We start from the raw sequence: 9,281 nt of genomic DNA on the forward strand, positions 1-9,281 counted from the left end.
CAACAGTTTGAAATGGCCGACAGCGGCGAACCCGCGCCAAAGAAACCCAAGGTGGATCGCAAGGACGCGCCACCGCGCGAGCTTGTGTCCTTTATCGTACCTGCTCACAACGCCAGCAGCACGATTGATGAGTGTCTCGATTCCATCTGTAAGATCACGTATCGCCCATTGGAAGTGGCAGTGTACGACGACGCGTCGACGGACGACACGTTCGACAAACTACAAGCGTGGGTGCCCAAGTGTGCCGCCGCGGGTGTAACGTTGCATGCGATCGGCAAGAAGAAAGACACACCTGGTGGTGCTGGGTATGCCAAGAACCGCGCCGCTGAAGCGTGTACGGGCACGTATTTTGCGTTTCTCGATTCGGACGATATAACTTTACCGCACCGTGTCAACGTCCAAATGTACGCAAGCCTCGACGTGGAATGTCCAAGTCATCTCGTGTTCATCTAGAGCCATCGCGAAGCAAGACCCGGCAGTCATCGTTGGCGCCAACTTTACGCGAATTCCAGAAGGGTCGACTTGGCATTACACAGCATGGGCCAACTCGCTGACAGACGAGCAATTGGTGCTACAGCAATACAGGTACGCCACATCCCGTTCTTTGTTTCGTCCATGAATGCGTTATAGTCCATCCTAAACATTCGTGGGTTGCAGGGAGTGCACCATCATCATGCCGACGTGGTTCATGTCGCGAGAGCGCTTCACGTTTGTGGGAGGCTTCGACGAAGCCAAAACGAGTGCCACAATCCCTGAGGACTTGATCTTCTTTCTCAAGGTACCTACCACCTTCTCCTTTCCTTCGATTTGAATCCATTGTGCACGATCGCAGCACTTGGAGTTGGGAGGCACCTTGAAAAAAGCCGCCGACGCACTCGTCATCTACAGGTGTGCATCACGAACCAATCGCTCTTGGAGCCATCATTTCATACTCGATGTAGACACTCGAGTGGCAGTGTCTGCAGCAAATTGCCTCGCCGCGTGCTGCTGCGAACGAGACTCGAGTCGCTCGAGCGGCGTGTGCTGAGTACATGGCCGTCGTTCACGATTTGGGGCTGCGGGCGCGACGGGAAGGCGGTTTTCAATGAGTTATCGATTGAATCCAAGCGGTGACGACGCCAATGTGTACAAGGCAAAGCTCACTCTTGTATTGGCCATAGAAAAGTCGCCGCGTTCTGCGACGTCAACGAAAAGAAGATCGGGACCAAGCACCACGACCAAGTCACGCGACTCAACATCCCAATCATCCACTTCAGCGAGGCGGTGCCGCCCATCATTTGTTGTGTCTCGATGGGCCGCACGGACGGCGAACTTGAAGCGAACGTCCGCAGCCTCAACCTTACCGAGGGCGTCAACTTCTGGCACTTTATATAAGCATTGCATTCATGGACTTATTGGAGTAAATGGTTCAATGCGAGCGATACGTCGCCGTTGTATTCCTCCAGGAGGGACAGGTTGAGTGTTGTGTTCGAGAAACCCATGCTCGAGAGCGTGTCCAGCTGGTCCTGGAATCGGCTAGGCGATGGCGCCGCCACAGGGGCAGGCGACACGACTGGGGCTGGAGCAGGGATCGAGTAATGCGACGGCGCCGCAGGACGCTGGATCACAGTGGCAGCTGGAGCTGGAATAACGACTTCGTTCGACAAAGGTGTAGCATGGCTTTCCACCACTGTGGGCTTGACAAGAGGAGTGGGGGTTGCAGGGGGAGCTGAAGGGGCCGGAGGGTCTGGCTTGCCCACGACCAAGATGTCCACCCAGAGCCGCTGTCCATAACGCTTGCCGTCGGCCGTGCACAGGCGCCAGTAACCAGTATATCTCGCTACGTACACACGCCATCCAATACGTCAAACTTCGACAGTCAAGTAGAGGGGCATACCCGGCTTGGAGGGAGCTTTCATCTCGACCGATACGTCGATCATTTTGCCCGGAGGAACAATCGGCACTGACACAAAGCTGTCGCCGATTTCCAAGTGGTCTCCGCCGACACATACCAAGCGCGATTTGGCCGGCCAGCGCTACGAGTTCCAGGCGCGTGAGTTCGCTGTGCCTTCGTGTCAATATTGCACTCATCAATTGATACAACAATCAGCACGTCCACTACCCTCAAACCCAAATATTCTCAAGCAAAAAAAAGGACATTATCGTCGAACAACGTGAGATCAAAATGCAATCACATCAAGTCCGGTGCATGCCCATCAATCAATGCACCAAAAGGTACCGTTTTGCCGTCGTTCTTGAGGCGCCACGTCTTGAGGAATGAGTCACCGGCACGAATTGTAGATCCGTCGGGGAAGCTCACGTCCCCTACAAACGCCGCAGACGGTTTATTGTCGACGTCGTCGGCGTCCATGATGCCGTGCGTATCGATTTGTTTCTCGGCTTCTTCCTGCAACTTTTTCGCCTTGGCGTCCTTGAGCGCCTGGTTGGCCTTTTGCAGCTTTAAAATGGTTTCTGCAATCCAACGAATGCGCGCTTCGCGACTGAGCGGACGCAGCAACGCGCCGTCGACACCACAGTTGAACATGACCTCTCCCGATTGTTCATTCGTGAGCGACGAAATGTCGATGAAGAATCGCCCCGTCACAAACTCCAACGCGCGATGCACGACAAATGGATCGTCAGGAAGCGGCGGAAGCGGAGTTTGGTTGTCCAATGCTACTTGACCCGTTGATGGCGATGTATGGGCGTGCATGTGTACTTGCAAGGCGTGCATAATGTTCTCCAGCAGCTCCTTCACGTGGGGACACTTTTCCATCAATACGCTGGCGATTTCCTGCACTTTGCCTTCGGCAAACATAGCTGCCACGCCGTGCAGAATGGAGCCTTCCTACAGCGCGACAGCAACCACGAATGACGATGATGTACACTTATGCGGGCGATGCCATTACCGTCTTGATCAAAGCAGATACGTTCTCAAATGACGCCGAAAACTATAAACGCATAAAACTACTGTGAAGAAGGTCGAGAAAAGTGTACCTTGGCATCGGCCATCATGTCGATCAGAGCCGTTTGGACACCTGCTTCGTGGAGAAGCACCCCCATGTCCTTCTTCATTTGTGCTTGATCCGGAGAGGCTTCCCACCTTTCCAGTAGACGACTGAGGTCCACAAACAGAGCCGTTGAATATTCGGAATCGAACGACACTACGCCAGCGGTAGCATCTTGGTCGGCGACTTGGCGGTTCCCCGAAATGACCAGTTTAAAAATCGACCCTTCCGTCTCCATGAGTCGCACACCTTCTTTGAGTTCGGCTTCGTTTGTGATGCGAACTTGTTCGTTTTCGTCGTCCAAGTAGTAGAAAAACACTTCCGACATCTTCAACGAGGGGAATGCATGGTCCAAGGCGTAGGCTCTCAACTCGTCAAACGAGAACGCGTGCTCCGACGACGACACGGTCTTCCCGATCGTGTGAAGTAGATCCGACACCTTTACCCGGCGCATATCCTGCGCCTCCTTGTGCAGCAGCTTGATCGTTGTGATTCCCATGTTCGTGCTCCTTCTCCAGCACCAACTTGGTCAGTGGAGAACATATTCGGTAAAGTTTTCCGTCATGTTGGATTTCACTTGAAATTTGTATGGACACGGAAGCGAATACGTTTCAAATTTCAGCCAATCAAAATTGTCCAAAATACCAACACTCTTGGCAAGCTGGGTCCTAAGGCGCCCGAAGCCGCCAATTTAAATTTGGCGGCGGGGACATGGCAGCACGCATGCTGGGTATTGCTGCTTCAGCGATACGTTGTCTTATGCGAAGTCTGTTAGCCTCGTGACATTTACCTTCTCGCTCCCACGAGTCTCACGGCATATATTTTCAACTGTGCGGTTTAGGTTTCAAAATTGCCAAATCTCGCCCGCACGTGTCGATCTTTTTGTCCAGCCGCATGTGAATACACGCACGCTGGCGACCATGCACTCTTCATGTCAATGCTCTAACGCGCCTACAAATGACGCCAGAATTGACGCAGACTTATGACGGAGTCAGATCTCGACAACCCAGTCGATTTCACCTCTTTCACACACATGTCTCGAATGTCGATGGTTTGTGGCTGCTTCAGATTTGTGCTGGCCCTCGATTGCCAATTTTGATTGGCTGAAGCTATTTCGTCGGAATTTAACGAAACCCCTCAAAGTATTTTGATTGGCTCATTCACTTTCAATCGACATGAGAAGTCGATTGCAAAATAATGGCAAGGAAAGCCTTTGGCATTTTATGCACTCCATTTCATAAATTCTCACCTTTCAGGAACCTCTGTACATGCATACACCCGTTTGTTTCCACACTATTTGAAGGTTAGTTCTTCCACGTACAAAATCGAGCTCCTGCCGCATGGCTCGGGTGGACGACGCACATGACGACGACTTGTCCTATGAGACCACGTATTCGGACGTCGCTCTGCCGCATGGATGGAAGCGCGTGGCCCACAACTCCGGTTTGTTTTGCTTTCTCTATGAGCCCACTGGTGTTGTGTCGTGGTCGCAGCCGTACGTTGTTCAGGCTATCGACCGCCATGGCCGCACTACGCTTGACGATATGGTGCAAGCCCACCGTCCGCCGATTGAGATTTTTGCAGCTGGATGTGGAATGCGCCAACCTGATTTGAATCGCCCCGTTAAGCTCGTGCAAGCCGAATGTACGTGGCAAGCTCCATGATGTTGGCCTGACATGCTGGATCGTAGCGATTCTTCGACGCCTTAACGAGGCAGTACAAACACTTCCCAAGCAAAAAGAATGCCCAACATCGACGCCAAGCGAAGACCGCTCCCCACCTGACGAGCCAAAGACACGTCCAACTGCGACGACTGCGCGCACACCTGCCCCAACATCGTCTCGAAAGAGACCACTACCAGACGATCAAACGTCCGACATCGCGGACAAAGTCACCGTGCCACCAGCACATGCGGCATCTCTAGTAACAAGTCCAGATGTAGTTGTGGTGGGCGATATCACAATGGAGAACCCTGCCGGAAAGCTTGCCTCTACCGTTTTGACTAAGTACCTGGCCGCTGCCGGGCGACCAGCCGCCGAGTTTGTCAAGACCATGTCAGACGGTAGGCTGTCATGTCGTTGACCGACCACCTCATCGCGCGATCACCATCGCAGACCCAGCCATGCCATTTCGCTGCGGCATCGTCGTGAATGGCGAAGAAATGTGCCATGCCACGGACGTCACCAACAAAGTTGCTCGCGAACGGGCGGCGGGAAAGGCCCTCGACCTCTTGTATTGCTTCATGTCTATGGTGACGCTAGTCCTTCACGTGGTGATGTGGTGGTGTAGGCTGCCGGGATACTGGGCCGGCTTGAAGGAGGAAGGCCTCGTTCGAGATGTTACGTCGACGCCTCCATCTCGCTCGAATACCGACTGGACCAAGCCGACTCTCGCTGCGACCGTCCGTTTGCGTGGTTTTGCTGTCCCCGCTTACTCACAAATGCATTGTAGACTATGGAGGACTTCGAGTTGATGGCGATCCACGACCCGGGTGTCCTCCAAGGGTGCATGGACCTGTCGTTCAAGACACCGGCGCAGCTCCTCATGGAATTCCAGTCAAAGAACAAAGGAATCGCGGTGAACTACACGACGGTGACGCTGGCAGGGGAGGGCAAGGGAGATCGCAGCGCGTTCAAGGTGACGGCGTCCGTCGGGCCGACGGCTGCAGAAGGTATTGCAGGCAACAAGAAAGTGGCCAAGCAGCTTGCAGCCCAAGCGCTCCTCGCCCAGCTGAACCCTCGAGTCGCCACGTACTGTGACTTGATTCGGCTCCATGAGAACAACGTGAAGCTGCATGCCGACGGAGTCAACCGCGCCAAACTGCAGAAGCTGGCGACCAAGTACGGCGGTGGCACGATGTCGACCAGCTCTACCAGTGGTGGTTCGCCCGGGTTAGCAACTGCTCAACCCGCGTTGCTGCCGTCGCCAACGTCATCGCTCGCCGTGGCTCCTGGAATTGTTCCAGAACCATCTGCTTCGACGAGCAACCACGGACGGCGTTACGGCAAAGGACAAGTACCAAACAGCTACCGTGTCGGGTGGGACCCAGGGCACCCTAGACGAGGCCAACGTATCGACAACAACCTCTACCACGGGTATGGCGGCCACGCTGCACCAGTCGAATCGGTAAGACTACATGACGGCAGACTCCACGATGACCAGGCTGTCATCGCGTGTCGGTGGTAGTACGGGAGCTATGGTGGTCCCTATGACAATGCAATGAGGTCGCACCAATCCCATCCCCCGTCCGGACCATTCGGCGGTGCGTACAACCCCATCGATCGATTTCCAGCCTCTGCTTACGATTACAATCCCACGAACCCACGTCCACCCGGGACTGTGGGTTTGCCACCATCGCACTCGAAGGGATGGGACCACCAGCAACCTCCGTACCATCCAAGGTCACCTTCCCGCCATGGTGGTATGCTCCCATCGCCGCACAGTTATGCCCAGCCACCTTCTAGTGGCATGCCACCGATTCGGACGGACTTGAGGCATTCCCATCGTTAAAATGAATCCACCTGCCGAAGCATGGGCGAATTCTTTTGCATTTGATTGGATTATAATCTAAGAAAGAGCGCTGATTGGTCCATTTGGACATGGCGTGTTCTCTACATTCACACATCGCCATTTCACCAGGGAAAGAACGGGATGGCGTCGTCGTTGTTCTCGCTCATGTCCGCGGTCAAGGACTCGGTAGGTAATACATGACATCGGGTTGTCTCACGCACTGCAGTCGTCGAAGGCATTGGCCACACTTAGCGCGGATCTGAAGGAGTTCTCCACGACAGTCCAAGGGGTAAAGTTGGCGTTGTCGATTTGTCTAAGAGGACACGTTGGTCTAGGATGTTGCGGTAGCCGCCAAAGAAGTCAAGAAAAAAGTGGAAGCTACATTGGCTGAACGATCCGAGCAAGCTGCCAGAAAAGACGACGAGGACGTTCTCCAAGAAGCCGACGAAACCACAGCCACAACAACGTCGACAACCGCGTCGGTGAAAGCGACGATCTTTGCCTTTGGATCACGCCTCGAGTCTGTTGGGACTACATTCCTTCACAGGTGAGTCTGTCTCAAGGACGCTCTCATTGCTCGGCAACTGACGTACACGCCTCCCAGCGCCGATGAATTTCTTGGAGGATGGACTGCCGACCAGCACGAGCACGCACCCCCCCTCGAAGAGCTGTCCAGGTACTTACTACTCTGAGGGAACCAAACCCATCTGCACGATCGTTGTAGCGGCCGTCGATTCCGCTTGCTGGCGCTACAGGAAGCCACCGACACTTATGTGGACGTCCCAGTGGACTTGGAGACATTCCAGGTCGGCAAAGCTCTCTCTACATTCGTCGTTGACACGTGCATGCAGGCATGGAAGGGGGCCTTGTCCGCAGACGACTTCGAGTTGCTCCAGTCTGAAGTCTTGGAGCACTACCCGATCGTGAAGGACAAGTTTGACGTGTTAGGTAGAATCTCTACCGAAGCATGGCGTGATCGTTCGTCGTGCTGCAGTGCCTGGAACGGTGGACGCCGGTGCATTTTGGAGCCATTACTTGTACAAAGCGTCGCTGTTAGCTGCACAAGAACAGCGAGGCGCGCTGCTGCTTGAAAAAGGTATGCGTTCCGGAGCTAGGCGTGCGTATCCAACGCGGCATGCCAGTGGATGGCAACGACGACGATGACGAGATGGCATGGGACGTGGAGTCGCCAACCCACGACGCTACAGCCGCGACGGCGGATGCTGGTCGATTTGGTGAGATGGAATCGGCATGCATGAAATCGTGAGCGGAATCGCGCGTAGACTCGGCCTTGGATGATGCTGAAGAGAAGAAAGGGGAGGCTGCGACTTGTGCCGGCGCAAATGCGAGCACGGAAGTCTCCGAACGACCACAGACCCCAGACGAAGGATGGGTCGACGTGCCCACGAAGACCGAGGCTGGCACTGCCGCATCACTGGAAGCGAAGATTGTCGCTGTTGCAATCGATGACGAGGATGTCGTCGATTGGGGCGATGACGACGATGACGACGCCCCCGCGGCGGCACCGGAAGGGAAGATGGCACCTGCCACGGACGAGTGGGGGCAGTGGGAGTAACCCCAGCTCGCTGTTTTACGTTGAATATATTAGCATGGCCGCATTAACACCACTTTGGAGATGCCTTGGACGGAGTGCGGAGCTTTTTCCAGCTCGATCGCAGTCCACTGAGTGCTTTCTTGCACGCTTCGACGTGGTCGGGATGGTCCATGGCGACATACGACGCGGGTGGAGCGCACACGCCCTGGAAGTGTGTGAGGAAGCGACCGAGATGGGGGACGACAGCGTACCTGGTGCGATTCAAAACAGTGCTTGTACCCGCCATCAATCACGTACAACTCGGGGTAATGTAGTGTCGGGTACTTGTCGGCGTGGAGACGGCGGTCCAGGTTTCGAATGTGCCGTGCCCTATCCAAGGTTGTCATGGAGGGGGGTGGAGGAGAGAAGCGATACATCTTTGGAGCGCGCTGGGCAGAGTATTCGCAGAACAAGATGAGCGCCGTTCGTTTGCTCGTGAGGTACGCTTTGGGGTGGAAGAACTCGGCTTCGACGTCCTGTGGCAACATGAGAGATTTGGCGCCTTGCAAGGTGCCGCCGACAAATTCGTGGTCAAACCGGCAATCGATAAAGTGGAAACCATGCAGGACGTCGTTGAATGACCCGTCGAGAAGCATCTGGACGGTGGCTGGAGAGATCACGTTCAAGTCGGGGAGTTTGCTTGACTTGATCAACGGGAGAAGCGGGACGTAAACTTCCAGCGTTGGCATCGGACCGGGGCACGAGTGGCTGCGATGCTCCAAATTCGTTGGAACAAGTGATGGCGGTAGTTCATTCCATTCACATGATTCGTCCCGATCAAACAACTTTCCTTTGGAAGTTATCGGCCTCGGAGGTGATCGCTCCGACTCGGTCGTCGCGGATCGGGATCGTTTGCCGCCCTCATCCGGGGAGAACAAAAGTGCTCGTTTGCTGGACTTGTTCAGGAAACGTCGCCGATGCAAAGGTCCGCGGCTTGTCATGTCGGACTGTGTCCTTGACAGGACAGGTGCCATAGGTCCAATGCCCGCCACTTGCGGCGTGCACACAGAGTCGCCGTCGTCGGCCATCTCGCCGTTGCTTCAATGATCCTCCCCCTGCCTGCGGTGGATTTTGCGGATGTCCGGATAAAAGTGTCATGAACGAACCCGCGATGCTACACAAGGTGAAGATGGTCCCACCGCGGCATGACGGGTCAAAGGTCGAAGGTTGGGGAAGCTGCGATCGCTGTT

The 9,281-nt window shown here is 54.8% G+C and overlaps 5 protein-coding genes across 7 annotated transcripts; 3 read left to right on the plus strand and 2 right to left on the minus strand.

Annotated features, from left to right (window-relative positions):
• Positions 1-12: 12 nt before the first annotated feature.
• On the plus strand, positions 13-1,445 carry H310_11005 (hypothetical protein; the record flags this gene model as incomplete). The annotated part of the gene is made up of 6 exons (XM_008877535.1): positions 13-404; positions 454-585; positions 658-778; positions 833-888; positions 942-1,109; positions 1,161-1,445. The coding sequence occupies 6 exons, from the start codon at positions 13-15 to the stop codon at positions 1,372-1,374; spliced, it is 1,083 nt and encodes a 360-aa protein (XP_008875757.1). The 3' UTR covers positions 1,375-1,445.
• H310_11006 (hypothetical protein) lies at positions 1,243-3,512 on the minus strand. The gene is made up of 5 exons (XM_008877536.1): positions 2,977-3,512; positions 2,889-2,930; positions 2,219-2,827; positions 1,877-2,015; positions 1,243-1,819 (listed from the first exon to the last, which is right to left on the minus strand). The coding sequence occupies exons 1-5, from the start codon at positions 3,484-3,486 to the stop codon at positions 1,392-1,394; spliced, it is 1,728 nt and encodes a 575-aa protein (XP_008875758.1). The 5' UTR covers positions 3,487-3,512; the 3' UTR covers positions 1,243-1,391.
• A 782-nt stretch (positions 3,513-4,294) lies between these two features.
• H310_11007 (hypothetical protein) lies at positions 4,295-6,605 on the plus strand. Its single transcript, XM_008877537.1, has 6 exons — positions 4,295-4,631; positions 4,678-5,049; positions 5,102-5,219; positions 5,277-5,388; positions 5,439-6,113; positions 6,174-6,605. The coding sequence occupies exons 1-6, from the start codon at positions 4,328-4,330 to the stop codon at positions 6,495-6,497; spliced, it is 1,905 nt and encodes a 634-aa protein (XP_008875759.1). The 5' UTR covers positions 4,295-4,327; the 3' UTR covers positions 6,498-6,605.
• H310_11008 lies at positions 6,596-9,161 on the plus strand. Of its 2 annotated transcripts, none has more exons than XM_008877538.1 (9): positions 6,596-6,683; positions 6,724-6,786; positions 6,833-7,044; positions 7,102-7,173; positions 7,222-7,303; positions 7,349-7,445; positions 7,492-7,593; positions 7,640-7,732; positions 7,781-9,161. In XM_008877538.1, the coding sequence occupies exons 1-9, from the start codon at positions 6,639-6,641 to the stop codon at positions 8,071-8,073; spliced, it is 1,059 nt and encodes a 352-aa protein (XP_008875760.1). In that variant the 5' UTR covers positions 6,596-6,638; the 3' UTR covers positions 8,074-9,161. The 2 variants fall into 2 exon arrangements, with proteins under 2 accessions (XP_008875760.1, XP_008875761.1); XM_008877539.1 differs by having other exon boundaries at positions 6,613-6,683; positions 6,733-6,786.
• On the minus strand, positions 8,081-9,167 carry H310_11009. Of its 2 annotated transcripts, XM_008877541.1 has the most exons (3): positions 8,467-9,167; positions 8,304-8,421; positions 8,081-8,257 (listed from the first exon to the last, which is right to left on the minus strand). In XM_008877541.1, the coding sequence occupies exons 1-3, from the start codon at positions 9,117-9,119 to the stop codon at positions 8,117-8,119; spliced, it is 912 nt and encodes a 303-aa protein (XP_008875763.1). In that variant the 5' UTR covers positions 9,120-9,167; the 3' UTR covers positions 8,081-8,116. The 2 variants fall into 2 exon arrangements, with proteins under 2 accessions (XP_008875763.1, XP_008875762.1); XM_008877540.1 differs by having other exon boundaries at positions 8,304-9,167.
• Positions 9,168-9,281: the final 114 nt, after the last annotated feature.

The sequence above is a fragment of the Aphanomyces invadans genome, assembly GCF_000520115.1.
Source record: "Aphanomyces invadans strain NJM9701 unplaced genomic scaffold supercont1.29, whole genome shotgun sequence".
NCBI classification, from domain to species: Eukaryota; Oomycota; class Saprolegniomycetes; order Saprolegniales; family Verrucalvaceae; genus Aphanomyces; species Aphanomyces invadans.

Coding starts and splice junctions, on each gene's coding strand:
- H310_11009 (XM_008877540.1), bottom strand. CDS start 9,119: ATGGCCGACGACGGCGACTCTGTGTGCACGCCGCAAGTGGCGGGCATT. Junction 8,258..8,303: donor ACTGTTTTGAATCGCACCAG/GTACGCTGTCGT, acceptor ACACACTTCCAG/GGCGTGTGCGCTCCACCCGC.
- H310_11008 (XM_008877538.1), top strand. CDS start 6,639: ATGGCGTCGTCGTTGTTCTCGCTCATGTCCGCGGTCAAGGACTCG. Junction 7,304..7,348: donor TGGACTTGGAGACATTCCAG/GTCGGCAAAGCT, acceptor ACGTGCATGCAG/GCATGGAAGGGGGCCTTGTC. Junction 7,594..7,639: donor CGCGCTGCTGCTTGAAAAAG/GTATGCGTTCCG, acceptor GCGGCATGCCAG/TGGATGGCAACGACGACGAT.
- H310_11007 (XM_008877537.1), top strand. CDS start 4,328: ATGGCTCGGGTGGACGACGCACATGACGACGACTTGTCCTATGAGACC. Junction 5,050..5,101: donor TGTCAAGACCATGTCAGACG/GTAGGCTGTCAT, acceptor TCACCATCGCAG/ACCCAGCCATGCCATTTCGC. Junction 5,389..5,438: donor AGCCGACTCTCGCTGCGACC/GTCCGTTTGCGT, acceptor AATGCATTGTAG/ACTATGGAGGACTTCGAGTT.
- H310_11006 (XM_008877536.1), bottom strand. CDS start 3,486: ATGGGAATCACAACGATCAAGCTGCTGCACAAGGAGGCGCAGGATATG. Junction 2,931..2,976: donor ACATGATGGCCGATGCCAAG/GTACACTTTTCT, acceptor ATGCGTTTATAG/TTTTCGGCGTCATTTGAGAA. Junction 2,016..2,218: donor TCAAGAACGACGGCAAAACG/GTACCTTTTGGT, acceptor TGGAACTCGTAG/CGCTGGCCGGCCAAATCGCG.